Genomic DNA, 15,515 nt, shown 5'->3' on the forward strand with positions numbered 1-15,515 from the left:
CACATCAATCTGTTACTTGGTGTCTGAGCACTTGCTGCTCAACAGCATCTTTGTCGGCAATTACCTGTAACCTTTGGCACAGTGGGACGAACATAAATACACTATTTACATGTAGAGAAGATTCATTTTTTCCAACATGTTTTCCTTCCCAAAATGTCTGTTTCAGTGAATGATCAAAGAGTCGTGACAAACAAAGCCACACAAAGAGCACAGGCACTTGATGTTCTCTTCAGTATGCGACAAAGCGGATGCTGCCAATCAAACAGTAGAAACAAAGGTCAGCAAAATGAAAGACATTTTCCCCCTACAACCATGCACACAGAATTTAAACAAGACATTTAAAAAAGGCTCCATAAAAGAAGGGGGGGGGGGTATAATTCAGCACATGAGATGAGCAGTGAAAAACACAAACTGAAACATCAGATGGTGTGCGGTAACTGCAGCTGATGCCGTTACTGCTTTAGCCTAAGAACTGCTACCTCTTCACCAGACTCAGGTGCCAGCAGTGCTGACGGTGGTGTAGCTGAACTTGGACATGGACGTGGCCATGGAGGTGGCAGTGATGCCATCTTCTCCTCCCTCCCGTTTCCTGCACCACCAACAGCAACGGCAGAGCCGGGTGGCGCAGCAGCAGGCGAAAGTGGCCAGCAGCGCCATGCGGAAACGGGTGTTCATGAAGCAGTAAATGATTGGATTGACACAGGCTGAGGTGTAGGACAGCAAGTGGATGAAAGAGATGGGTGCTCCCGACAAGGCTTGATGGGCCGACCTCAGGTCGAAGGCCTTCCAGGTGTTGACCGTGTACAGAGGCATCCAGCAGACAAAGAAGAGTGCCACAATCACCATCAGCATGCGGATAACACGCTTCTTGGCCTGCAGCTTGGCCTGTGAGGTGTTACTGCGGGCGCGCTCGGTCTTGGCCTGGGCAGCGCTGGATGACGCCGACAGGGTGGGGAGCTCCACAGCAGACGATGGCTTCTTCGACACCTGGATGTAGCAGCCGTCGTCGTCATCGTTTGCCCCAGCCACGGCCCTGCTGACACCGTTCTTCAGACCTGTGAAGGGTGAGGGAAATTTCTGACTGTTTGTGTTTGTGTGCAAATGTCAGCTAAGGTGTGTAGGTGGCGTTCAACGTAACATAAATGCCAAGTGTTACAAGGAACAAAAACAAAGTAAATGCCAAAGACGGAATTTCATTACTGTGCTGCTTTACAGAACGTTATATATTTAGCAGCAAATCAACAGCTGCTACCGGAGGCTATTTCAGAATCTCAGCCTTGATGCATCATGCATAAGACTCAACTCCATGGAAACTGATGTTCCCAAAGCCTGCCATTTCAACCGCAGTTTTTCACCTGAGGAAACCATGTTGTAGAATACATTCCGAGCACGTACATCTGACACATTTTCTCTTCTTATAGGTGATGGAACGCATAAAGCCACGGAGAAAAGGTGTAACACATGAAAAGAAGACAGTGTACAAGCCGTTTCAATGGCAACTGATAGAAGTGCAGTTTTTTAGGAAAACGCAGGTGTAGAACCTCTAGGTAAAGATGAATTATTTCATTCTGTACCTGAGGCAAAACTTAGGACTCTTGCTGGGAGATGATGCTGCAAAAATTGTGTGTTTATGTGTGTGCCAAAGGGTGTGTATGCAGGGAGAGAGAGATGGAGATGTGAAGCTTGGATGGGTTAGTGGTATTAACGGTAGTGTGAATGCCAAGTATTAGTGGGTGCAAAACACTAAGAAACACTTTTGAAAGCAGTTGGATACCAGGAATATTACACTTCCCAACGATTGTCTTGGGGATCTTTTAAGGTTATTTATCTGGCTGTTGATAAGCCTGCTGTTTCCTTTCTTTCAAATGCAATTCTGCAATGCAATACAGGCTAATGCAGTTTTTTCCAAGTTTGAATTGATTTTTTTTTTTTTTTTTTTGACACGGTGAAAAAAAAAGTTTCTTTCATTTATGAGTTGGAGCGATGTGCAATAAAAGTCTACAGTCTGGATGGAATTTATGACTGATCTCACCGGTGGTCTCTCTGTTCTGGCTCAGCTCAAACTGAATGCCCCGGTACAGCTCTCTGGAAATCAGACCGTAGGCTATAATCATCACCACTCCTGGGATGAAGAACAGAGTGAACAGCAGCAGCACATACCTGAAAAAGAGCCAGAATCACAACGAAACAAAGTAAGAGAGATAAAATCCCAAACTACTGAAAACATTCAAATCTGTTATTAAAACCAATCTGACTCATCAGAACTTCACTAAAACAAAACTGTCTCCACCTGTAGCATAAATGAAACGTCACGAAAAAAAAAGAGTGAATTTCACAGTGCAGTTTTAAAATTGGCCAGCATGGTCCTGAGCACAGTGACATGTGGAAGGAAGGTCTTGTTTCCCCTCTAAAGTGGGAGCCTTTGTGACCTGAATGACAATGGGCACAATTTGTAGAAGCAGTTACCTGGGGAAAGAAAGAAGGCAAACAATCCCAGAAGCAAATTATTTTATCAAATGAAACATGGGATTTAAAACTAACCACCATACCTCACCTCTATCTGTCTAACAAAATGACAGTTTGGGTTTGCTTCACAGCTTTTAAGAGAGGATTTCTTTCTATATTGCATAAAGAATTGGGTCAGTGGCTAAAGTGAGTTGGTTAAACAAGCAGGATTAAGACACACTGTAATAATACCTTTCTTCATAACAAAATCGCTATAAGACAGACCAGTTGAACCAGTTGATGGTCAAATATCTACTTAAAGCAGATAGCGTAACCATCCTGTTTAAACCAAGGACAGTTCAACACAACCTTCTGAATTTGTTTTCGTGACATTACTGCATTTGCATAATAGGTACATATTGACAGTACAGGGAGAGCAGGACCTCACATGCAGAGCAGTGGAAAAGTGAAAGATAAACAGCAGAGACCGGAGGCCCAGGGGCCACATCCACCACAGGAGCAGCGTCCGAGTGGCCCAGCAAGTTTGAGATTACGGATTTAAGAAATGTCATGCCATGCCCATAAAATTGTTATTGTATTGCAGCCTAAATAGTTTAAAATCCATAAGTAGTGAGGAAGAAACAGCAGCATGAGAAACATATTCCACAAATCATCATCTTCAATTCAACAGGGTAAGAATTAAACTTTAGATGCACGTCTATGAGCACAAAAACTGCAGCAAGGGTGGAGCAAAGTATTTAAAAGGAGTGTGGGTGGAGCTATAGCAGCCTGTTACATTGACTGTGTAACTACAGCTGTGAAAACAAACGATAAATTAACCATTCTTGGCTCTTCATAGAAGCCAAACATCAAAATTATGTTTGTGCTTCTGCAGCATTGTGATGATAATCCAGTGACAGTCTCACCATAATTCAGCTAGAATATGTGCCGACAGGTCTGGTTTTGGAGGGCCCCCAAACATTTGGAGAGCCAGTTTAATTATAAAATATGGCTGTAATTACTTGAATGCACAGGTGTTCAATTATTGCATAAGTTATCAGCTGTGCTTATTGAGGAAACATTTGAATGGGGTAAAAAACCTCCCTGGATGTTCAAGTGGAGCTTCAGCGCCTGTCAGTCCACCTCCCAGTGCACATACCTCCACAGATGCCAGCATCACTCATCGCTGCCATAATAAACAACAGAGGCTGCCTTTTAGTTCACGTGCCAGTTTTGGTTTGTTCATTTACTAATTATTTATAGTTGAACAAAGAGGCTCCATTTTACTTCAGTTTTGATTTATGCAAAAAATGCGCTGGAACGTCATGCTTGACAATTTGCCTCCCACTGTCCCACAGATGCCAGCATCACAAGCTGACGCTCCCTGAACATTAACCCACTGTTATTAAAATGTAAAATATATATTGTAACTAAATGTAGCCTAAATTTATTTTGCTTTCTATACCAACCTACCGAAGATTTCACTAATTTGAAGGCTTCATTCATGTTCAATTTGCCAACTGATTATCACTGAAACAAAACAAAACAAAAAGCTAAGGCTATGTTTGACACAGAAACTCAGAACATGACTTCCAAAAAAGACTGGTGTTTCACATCTTTGATCCAGTTTATCTTTGGTTTCAGAGGCCATTTTGGGCCCCTTGATCTGCTCGGTTAGACTATAGGATACATGCACTCTACATTAAATATTTGAGCAACATGGCATGCAGTTTGGTTGCAGTATTAGTCCAGTGGCGATCTTCTATTAGACACAATGAGAAACATGAGTAGCCAGTTGGATAATGAACTGCTAGGGTATACCTTTGGCAATACAAATTGTTTTTCTAGTAGTCATATCAGCTACGGCGAAATGAACTAAGCTGAAATTAAATGAAGTAAACTGAAAGATAAAGTGAATGTAAAAGAGAAAATGAGAAAAATAGAAGAGTGCATGGCTGAATGGCATATGGAAATTGTCCCCACGTTACTTAATTAAATTAAATCCTATGTACCTCTACCACCTATCCCTTTTTCATTTGGCCAGATGAGAGAGAGTTCCTAACACTGCAGTTTGCGGCAAGCATCAGTCAGGACATGAAAGCAACAGTGGTGAGGAAGGGGGCGGGCTTTATTCAATCTGTGATATTCTAATGTCTTCCTGGGCAGCCCTCTGAACTCTCTGCACAGTCCTCTTTATCACTTCTCAAATCTCTTTCAAGCCGAGGCCGGGCCTGGCCTAGTCACAGCTTTTCATCAGCTGGTTGTTTGATACTATTTTAAAATATGTTGAGGCCAAAGCTGTCCGGACGTGAACATGTAGCGGAGGCGGAAACACAAAAAGAGGTGCTCGTGGCCCGTTTGGTCTCGAGGGGAGGGCGGGGAGGGACCCAGATGGACAGATCAGCGGCACAGAGAAAGATGAAAAAACACACGTGATGCCTGCTCAATATCTCATCAAAGATAAGCATATGCATGTGTCCCTGCCTCCTGGTGCCGCATTTCCGCATTACAAACTACACATTTGGAATGTAATGCAAAAAGCCGGAAATTGATGCATTTAATCTCATCTCTTTATCTCCGTTGCAGCTTTGAGCTTTTACTTTGCTTTCTGTTGACAAAACCAGGAGGTGGAGAGTGGTGACTCAATCTCCGGTCACAACTGGCATCACATTAGTAACATTGGCAGATCGGTGTTTTAGTTATGCAAAAATTATTCAGCACAGCGCTTCTCTGGAGGCAGAAATAATATTTGTAGTTGACTATGCACAGAGCCCAATTCTTTCTGAATAAGTATGAGGTAAAATAGGTTAGCTAGTTAGCCAAGCTCAGGGATTTTCAAACTTTTTCATGTCTGGACCCCAGGTTGACTTTAGAGAGATGTTTTGTTTCTGATTTCTGAAGCATTTAAACACAAGAAATCTCACATAAATCTAGTATCATTCACCTTATCTTAAATATATCCTTATATTCCCATGTTTTTGAAAGGAATCAAGTGAATTTTCTCAGGTTTCAAAGGGTTAAAGTGTGTAGATGTCATCTTGAACACTGACCGAAGGTAAGATTATCCAAGAAAGAAGAAAATGCTAAAATTATCCCTCAAACATTTTCTGCATTATAAGAAGTTCAAGTAAATTAAATTACAGTGAAACTGAACTATTACTACTTCAGTTTGCTGAGGACCCCCTGAAAGAACTTCATGGACCCCTGGGGGTCCCACTATGAAACCCATATACACCTATAGTTATCTAAGTAAGTAAGCTATAAGGTAAGTAAGGAATTCCATTGTATGAAATGAAGTCATTTACTGCTGTGTTCAAAACAAATCGGAGGTCGGAACTCCAACATGGAGATTTCGGACTTCTATCATCATCGTGCTCACGCTGCAGGAGGAAAACATGGATGCCCAAAGGAAGTCTGGCAGACTCTGAGGCGGGCAGTAATGTTAAAAATCTCTGTTAGTTCCATTGTGAGTGCATTACGCTACACAGTGTGGTGCTGCTATCTACAATGAGGCTAGTAAAACACCTTTCTTTTATTGGCTCCACCTGTTAAATATACTTCAACCAATTAAATTATTTCTGCCTTCAGAGAGCAAAAAGATCAGAGTTCACGCCACACAAACATAATTGTAAGTTAAGTATTTGTTCTCTGCATTTGACCCATTTGACCAACTCCAGTTCGGAGTCAGTGCGTTGGTCGAGGGCACTGACAGGAGAATCAACCTAACATGTTGGAACCCAGGATCCTCTTGCTGTGAGGCGACAGTGCCGCCCCTAATATGATTAAATCACCAGTCATTAAAACCATTAAAGGTGCACTATGCAAAACTGAAGAGGGTCAATTGAAGTTAGGACCCTGTGGAAACAGTACAACTGACAAAAATGTGGAATAAGCACGTATTCTATTAGAGACTGCACTGCGATGTAGCGTGAACCATCAAATTACATGCTGATTACACGTCTTTTTTGGGTTAGTTGAGTCTAAAGGGTCGTCACTTCAATTGACCCTGGGCAATTTTACATTCACAGATGTGTCTTAATATCATTTGCTTCTACTTCATTTCATGCTGAGCACAAGAATTACAAGACACGGTCATTTGAGTCTGGGAACTACTCTGTGCACTGCTTCATTATGTGTAAAAAAAAAAAAAAAAAAAGAGTGGCATTATTCAGATCAGTACCGTGAAAGATAGATGATAAAGTTTTAATCTTGCAGCAACCTGAATTATAACTCCCCTGGCCCCAGTGCAATTTTAAAAGAGCTATGCTGAGTGAAGATGAAACCATGAATTAAAGCTCAACGGGTACTGGTACTCTGTGACACATTTGGACTTTGGACATCTGAGTTTTCGACTTTTTTCCTCCTTACCAGCCAGACTAATTAAGAGGTCTCCCTCTGCTTCATGGTTCCCGGTGAAGCCTGGGAGTTTGATAGGCAGTCTGCAGAAAGAGAATTCTTCGGAGTACGTTCAATCACAAAAGGCTGTCAAGGAGAGGCATGTTCAAAGTTTAGCCGTGTTGAGCTTCTCCTCTTTTTTAATTGTGCCACTCTACAGGACCCAAAGTTGTTTATGAAGAGACATATGAACACCCTGGAGCGGTATATCCTACGAAGCACCCGAACAGACTCTTGACTGGGGATCCGTTCCTGGAGTGGTGCGGGGCGATTTTCAACACTAAGACAGCTTTTATTAGTCGTCAGAGGGGAAACAGACAGATGAATGCCTTTCCTAACATCAAGCAATCCAGACATTAGCAGCAGTAATTGTTACTCTCCTGACCTTTTGAAGACGCTTTTGTCTTTAGTCCTTTTCAAAATGAGTACAGTCAGGGGAGGAGGAATGATTATGTCAAATTAAAATGACAGGGCAGCAAAAAGAGGCATCCTCGCAATGTCAGAGCTCCAAAAATACACATTATCTCTATTATCGTTCCACTCTCTCCAGTCAGTTCTTTCTTCATTTGCTGTGACCCCTGCTAAGTCATGAAACTTATCCTTCCCTCACTTCCTCTTGTCTAATTAAGCTTCAACAGCAGCTGGAAACAGTGTGAAGCAACTCTAGGATTGGATCCGAAAATAACAAGAGACAATCTTGTTCATTTAAGATTATTATGAACCCTCTGCCCCCAACTTTAATAAACTACACATTCTGTGGATATTTCATTTTAATGAATATTAAATACGTAGATTGGCATACGAAGGCAAATATTCTCCACTGTTTTTCCCTCCACAATAAATGCTGCTGTTTCACACATTCTTACAACACTTGACACCCTGCAAATTACAGCAGTCCATCAGTATAATCATTAGACACGGATATGGAATAACAATCTGCATACTGTTTTTAAGTTGCACTGTTACTGGCAGCTGCTCTCTCTCCCTCTCTCTCTCTCTTGCTCCGATGTACACACACAATTCTGACACTTGTTATTTTTAATAAAGTCCCACAAGCAAGGGAGAGGGAGTTTTCTACTATCCTCAAAGCTAAAATCAGATCGCAGAATGCTTTTTAGATGCAAAGCACCTCTATGAACTGTAAGTCAAACTCACTCATGGTATCATGGTTAGCACAACAGCGAGAGTGGAGCAAAGGTGGAGTGTGGGCAGAGGTGGAGTAGTACTGTACTGGCATTATGCCAGTTGTGTAACTGTACCTGTGAAAATAAACAAACCATTATTGGTTCTTAATGAAAGCAAATCTAAAGAAATCATTTTGTGCTTCTGCAAGCATTGTGATGGTAATCCAATGATGAGCTGCTGTAAGGTCAGGAACTGAAAAACTGATGTGTGCCGGTCAGGTTTTGAAGCGCACCCAATCACTTAGGAATCAAGTTTAATCCCAAATGCATCTAAAATACACCTAAAACAGAGCTATTAAGCTGATGCATGCACAGGTGTTCAGTTCACTTCTTAGTTCTCTATTCACTTAATTATTTATGCCTCTGCTCATTTTGCTGACAACATTTTTTTAAAGATAACTTTTTGGACATTTCTGGTTTATTTGATAGTGACAGTAGAGAGAGACAGGAAAAGCAGGGGAGAGAGAGGGAAGGATATGCAGCAAAGCGTCTGGGTTGGATTCAAACCCAGGCCGCATTGGTAAGGACTCAACCTTGGTACATGATACGCACTCTACCAGGTGAGCTCCCAGACATCATTTTAACTGTGAACTGTGCTGCACTGGAAGTTCCAGTGGAGCTTTGTGCCTGTCAGTGCATGTATCTCAGCATCTCACTTGTCCGGTTAAAGGGCTTTAGGGAAGGTGCCAGTGTTACTAAATTGGTTTTAAAGCTGAAGCATGCCTTTTACACTTTTAATTTGTGATAAAAGGGGCTTTTCTTGCACATTTCTGTTTTTGATAACTTTTTTGTATTATAAGGTTTTTTAATACAAGAACATAGTTTGAACTCTGTCACCTTTTTCTTTTTACATTATGTGGGACTGATATGTGATAACATCACTGCTATTATCCTTTCGTACTTCAGCAGGATATTTTGTCTCTCCGTTTTCCACCCCTGGATTGAGGCAGTCCCGCCTGCTCTTACCAGGTCTGCTCGGCCTGCCCGCTGGGCCAGTCCAGGCGACACATGTGACCGACGGTGCCATTTGACTTGGGGAAGGCCTTGAGGATGCTGAACACCGGGTATGGCACCATGATCAGCAGTGACAGCACCCATGTGGCAGCGATGACGCGGTAGGCGTGGGATCTGGTCTGCCAGGCGCGGGATTTGAGCGGGTTACAGATGGCGCTGTATCTCTCGATGGCAATGGCCACGAGGCTGAAGGTGGAGATGCTGACAGAGATACCTGTTAGAAAAGGAAGAAAGGTAGGTAACAGTTTTTTGAAACAGGGTTGGGATGAGGCTGAGAAGAAGTGTGATTGACAATGATTGTCTGTCTGTGGTGCGTTGGCTTTCAAAAAATCATGCAGATGCAGTCAAAAGATGCAACAGCTTCTATTTCATCTCCCTCATGAAGTAGCCGTTACACAGGCCTCCATGTCTTTTGACATTATCTGCAAGAAATATGGGTAGCACTTGAGGACTTCCTTAAACTGGGCATATTATCTCTAAAGGAGGGATGGACAGATATGAACTGAGACACTTTAGCCAGTTTCAGACTATACCATTTTTTTCCAAAGTGCCACAAAGCTTCTAATCTTCAAGTCATAAAAGACTGGCTGCATGATGGGTGGAAAGCAGGAGCTTGGAAAAACAATGAGTTTCTGTTAAGGTAGAACCGAGCACTTTCTAAACTTCAAAGTTCAGCTTTTTAGAGGAGGCTGCATGATGTGGACCACCAATCTCAATGTGAAGGACATGGAGTTCAGTATGTATCCATCCAGCATGGAGAAAATTGCAGTATGAAAGTTGATATTAATTGTCACTCTGACCAAATAAAGAAAAGAGAGCCAGGATAAAGCCCAATGGATATGCTAAGGAGTTTCTGGGAAGCGGGTTAACTGGGGAGCATAGAAGACAGGTCTGCCTTAAAAATGAATAAGTGGTGTACCCTTCACTGCTGCAATGTGCCCTGTGCTCCCCACCTTCATCGATTCTTTGATGAAAACTGCGCTATATATTTTGTGTTTCTAAAGGACACAAAGGTTGTATGGTGTATGACAGATTACCCCACATGTTTCTGCCTATCTGTGATGATGCACTACAATGCTTGAAAAGGATAAAGGACATTCACTGTTGAGTTCCATCGTAAAGTCAACACATGTGAAAATTTCTGTCTACACAAAGAAGCAAAGGACACTGTCTCAACTGGGTTCACAATGAACTTCATTCAAAGACAATCCAAGGCTAAGCTGCATTTGCATCTATGAATATGGATAAGGTGCAGACAGATCCGCCATGTAATACTCATTCACATCAGCTGTTCCTCAGAGATGGACGTCTCGTCAACTAAATCATTCAACAAAGAAAATTATTATGCATATTCCTATGAAAATGCTGCAATTCAATTTACAGGAACCATAATAAGCCCCTGTGAGGAGAGGACAACTGTATGGCTTGCCTGAGAATGGAACCATCTGTCTTTCTCCACAAAAAAGCCGTTGGGTTTGTGTTCTCCTGAGGCCCAAAGGCAAAAGCTCTGTTCCTTTCCCCTGTGATCTGTAAGAGGCTACGTGATCAGAAGCTAAATGATTCATGATTTAGTGTACCTTTGCTCCCTTTGAAATCACTCGATTGAAGAAGAAAAAAAAATCGGGCTAATGTGTGATACATGGAAAACAAAGAGAATTGTGGAGATTTTCTACATGGGAATTGATGTGGAGTCTGATACACGCGCAGGACAGTTTTATCTTATTGCGGCGCTAACAGAACAAAGAAGCTGACTTGTAGAGAAACTCGAGAACAAAGGGAGCATCATACTCACAGGAAAAATTGTGAATGCCTTTTTTACTCAGTGAACAGGCAGAGACTCTCTACTGTGCATTATTTAAAGCGTTTCAACTTTTTGCAAGAAGGGTAATTTCTTTGATTCTGGCTGTGCAGACATGAAAAAAGTATTCTGCATCAAAACCACTAGAACAAGGTTTTTAAAATTTTTTCATATTCTGGACCCCCAAGTTAACTCTTGTTAAGCCCCGGACCTCCACTTGAAGTGTATTTGCCCTCGAGACTGTGATATTCATTCAACTCATTCATTCATTCATATGAAAAGATATTAAAAGATATAATCATGAGATTGTCCATGTTGTCATAAGTTGTACATAATGTTAAAATAATTACTTTTACATATTTTGTGATGTAGCCCTTTCTTGTATTTAAATGCGTCTGAATGCAGCCTAGTCCTCATCAGCTCAGACACATGACAATTTTAGGCTTTCACATGAGTGATGTGAGACTATTTGCTGCATGGGGATGTGTACATATATAATGCTACTGTCTGAATTAATGACGCAACTGCAGGTATGTTGCCAAATTTAGAGCAGACTAATATGTTTCTTGTCTCAAGGCTTTGAGTCTTGTCCAGAGGCACTAGGTCCAGATTTATCAACCCCTTCAGCGCTTCAGTTCAGCTCCACTTGACCATCTGTTTCATTACTGCCTGTAAGGCAACACTGATCCAAGATCAGTTCTGCCGATGGACCAAACTGAGCCTCTAAATCAGAGTTAATGGTCTTGAAGTAAAGGCAGATGTGTCCCTCTAAACCCATCCTTCTCGTCAGAAACTAGTGCTGAACTATATGGTAAAAAAATATCATATTGCAATTAATTTTACAGATACTGTGATTGCGACTTGATTCACAGTTTTAGTAGGGATGGTCATTTTTGCATCATAATTTTCATTTTCACTGAAAAAGCCAATAAAATGACTATAATGTAATTTTGGGCTGGACTGTGTACCAAACAAACCTGTTGTCTTCCATCTGGAAAACAGAATTTGCAGGACAGGGCGTCTTTGTAGCACCATAATACTTAAATTACAACAATATTTTGCCACATATTTTACTTTTATCGAAAAAACTGCAGCTCCTGTGACTTCTATGTTTCACTTAGCCATATTACAGTTTCAATAATATTTGGATTAACTATTGAGCTCTATCAAGAACAACACAAAAATGACACATGCAATTAAATGCATGAAATTATGTGTCTGAATTTAAAGGCATGTTGTATGGTCAAATGGATAACACACATAAAACTACAAATGAACCATTGCTTACATGCCAGATTGTATTTGCCCATGCAGTGATAGATTCATTAGCATCACCCCATTAAGGTGATTTGGTTGAGCTACATGTTTCTTATTGATATAAATGATCATTTGTAAAATCCTCAGTAGCAGCTGAAATGTTTAGTGGCCACTGGAGCCCATAGATCTCATCATATTTACACTTAATTAACTTTTACTTTATATATGGCATTCAAATTGGAAATAACACAACATAGCCGGCTCATTAATAGAAACAATGCTAGATTTTGTCTGTGTTTGTTAAATGGAGTATGCAGACTTCCATTATCTGCAGTCAGTTTTTGCATTAGACAGTCCATCCCAGTTTCTAAATTTTGCTGGGTGCAGATCAAAGGCTGACACCTGACTGCCTCTATGAGATGCTGTGATTCTGGACAAGTTAATTACCAGCCAACGCTCATATTTTCCTCTGTGTGATATCTTTTCTTCTTAGGAGGCAGAAGCCCTAATCCTTTTTCTTGTTCATTAAACCTGAGTTGGTGAACATTCGCAGTATGGCAGTTGATAACTGGCTTTCAAGCAGGAGCCGCGCAGCCTGAATTTGGAGTTGAGGAGCTCTCTGTAAACCTCGTCTGCAGAGGCTCCTAAGACACACAGGATTTAGCTTTTTCATCTCTAACTATGCCTATTCATGGTTACCTCACACTTGTTTCCCTTTCGAGAGCTCACTGCTGTCTTGACGCAGCATAAAAACTTTACAGATTCAATGAATGTGTTATTGAATTAAGCGCCAGACATTGTTTTCTGCCACGTTTGTCAAAGTGTGCTGGAACTCAAATTCTAATATATTATGCAAACTCCACCTCAGGCAGATTTGGCAGACGGGGCTAGTACATTGGTTGGTAATTGCATCATAGAAGCAATGAAAAAAAAACAAAAACAAACACAAACATGGATATATGTGTGTGGTTTCAGGATGCACACAAAGACACATATACGGTGGATATTACACCATCGATCTCATTACTGCCATAGAAACAGGAGAGAGGCTATGATTTACATGATTATCGAGCTGGGGCGGATGGAAGGATGGATGAATGGAAGCACAGATGGATGGATGGTATATTGTGTTTCTAATGGGCGTGTTGTTAACAGATGAGCTTGCCAGGCAAGTTGCTGCAAAATCAATGAGCGAGTAAAGTCAAATGATCCTGTGTATTGATTAGTTTTGGCTGATAGAGGCTTTGCTCATGGGCAGTGGCTGTCCCAAGGCAGACTGATATAGACCTGTTGGAGGGGTGTGTGTGTTGGTAGGTGGCTAGGATCCGACCAATAGGGGATTTGAAAGTCCATAGTGATATTTTGAGCCTGAAGTTGCAGCCATTTCGACATCTTCAGAAATTTTAATTAAGGTTCTGTTTCATTTCAGTGTACCAGCGCTTTTTCAGTGAAATAGCATGAATACTGGCATAAATGGCACCTAAATGGAAAAGAACCTTAATGAATGTCATTAGTAACACCTGTATTTATCCTGCTATTTCATGTCAAAATGGCTGCTGTGAAAAAGGTCTATTCCAAGGATTATTTACTGTTTCCCCTTATCTAGGTGGAAAATCATCACTGCCTCAGTTCACAAAATTTAATCAAAGGCCAATTTTAGTCAGTCTGGTTAGAATAAATGATTACATTGCACATAACTATTAAAAAACAATCTGTGGCCATCATTTCAACTGACAAAACAAAGATTAAATGCCAGCCAGCCTTTATGTGAGTTCCTATCACGTCTTAAGAAGCTCAGTCATCGAAAAACAAGGCTGTTTGTCACAGGCGGAGTAGTGCTGCATTTCTGAGACAATAATAGGATGGTGGACCTCGCCACTCAGTTGCTGTGCTTGATCATTCAAAGCCCAAGGTGAGCCGAAAAGACAAAGAATTACAATGGATCTCGGTTTCTCCCCCAGCCGCTGTCACTGTGTCTGACTCAGGGCTCACGTGGCACCTTGACTCCGGCCTGATGGGAGCCAGCTCATCGCTAAGTCACACTGAAGACGAGTGAGTACGTGGAAGATGTGTTCAAGTGCTTCCAACATGATGGTTAAATTCTGACAGGTCTAACAAAGCCCAGAGTAACCTCTCAGGGAGATGGACTCCTCTCAAGTCATATGAGACAATATTCTGACTGGATTTTCAGGCCATAGATGCTGCATACAGGAAGACGAGAGTTTGTACTTTGGGGTGACAAACATCTACTCGCCCACTGAAGAACAACTGAAGGGCCAATTTCTGCCAAAATGCAAAGTTAATAAGATTAATTCAGTCTTCCACCTTGTCTCCATTAAGTCTGTTCAGCCTGACTAGTCCTCGTCATGGCATGGTACGAATGGTTAGGAAATAATGAGCTTGTCTCATGCAACTCAAATTAGCATTTAATTTGAGCACTATAATGAGAGAACAAAGAAGAAAAACAGCTGACAATTGATAGTTTCATTGTTATTCTTCTCCCAAGTGTTTATTTTGTGAAGCAAATTAAGTACCATTATCTACTGAAACACCTTGCTGCAGAATAAAATGTGACCTCAATATATTGGGAATGCAGTATTAAATTATATAATCAAGTTACTACAAGTGCTTCATAGTTAATGGCCGACATGAGAAAAAAATCCGATAAAAGGTATGACCTTCAAAGTGAGTATTCACAGTCATGGCTACGACAACACTGACAGCCTCAGTAATGTTTGATGCTGCTATTAGTAATGTTTTTGCTGACCCATGGCCATAATATTCTGTATGTGTAGTGGTTTGATGGGGTCGGTGCACTGTGAAATATCAGCTTTTCACAGGATGTTTACACTGCAGGTGTGTGAGCTGAATAATGTTACCAGCGGAAAAGTGACTTCATCATTTATGTCTATTACAGGCTACCATAAGCTGTGCCAGAGACCTGTCAGTGTCAAGAATTTCTGTAGTCAAAGAATGGACTAGAAACTCTGTGGCAAGCAGGGTGTCAGGTCCAGGGGTTTTCAAACTCTGTCATGTTTTGGACCCCGAGGTTAACTTTCAATAACTCACGGTGGTTGTCCCAGTGACAGAAAAAATGATTACATTTAGTTTTGGCAACAAACTTGAACAAATACATGTCCTCACAGCAATATAAATTATATATTAGAGAGTAATTTATCACTTGTTTATATTCTTAACACTAGTTCAAAGCAGCTGAAAATGCATACTAATACCAAGATTTTTTTTTAATTAAAGCAAATATTTAAATAAAAGACTATAATTTATTCCCAAATCACTTGAATTATGTGTTTTTTTGCAAATAACAGCTACAGATGACATTAACAAAATAAAAGGACAACATTTAGAATTTTGGATGCTTTACTCTGACTTGGGTCGACTGACATTATTTTTCGGGATGGTTC

General features: G+C 41.1%; 1 protein-coding gene across 1 annotated transcript in view; it reads right to left on the reverse strand.

Annotated features, from left to right (window-relative positions):
• Positions 1-492: 492 nt before the first annotated feature.
• Positions 493-15,515, reverse strand: part of LOC115373824 (cholecystokinin receptor-like) — a 29,822-nt gene continuing 14,799 nt past the window's right edge. The window contains exons 3-5 of the mRNA XM_030072410.1: positions 8,991-9,252; positions 2,033-2,160; positions 493-1,055 (exon numbers count right to left, since the gene is read on the reverse strand). Of these exons, the coding sequence (XP_029928270.1) occupies positions 493-1,055; positions 2,033-2,160; positions 8,991-9,252 (953 nt within the window). The remainder of the gene's footprint in view (positions 1,056-2,032; positions 2,161-8,990; positions 9,253-15,515) is intronic.

The sequence above is a fragment of the Myripristis murdjan genome, chromosome 2 (genome assembly GCF_902150065.1).
Source record: "Myripristis murdjan chromosome 2, fMyrMur1.1, whole genome shotgun sequence".
NCBI classification, from domain to species: domain Eukaryota; kingdom Metazoa; phylum Chordata; class Actinopteri; order Holocentriformes; family Holocentridae; genus Myripristis; species Myripristis murdjan.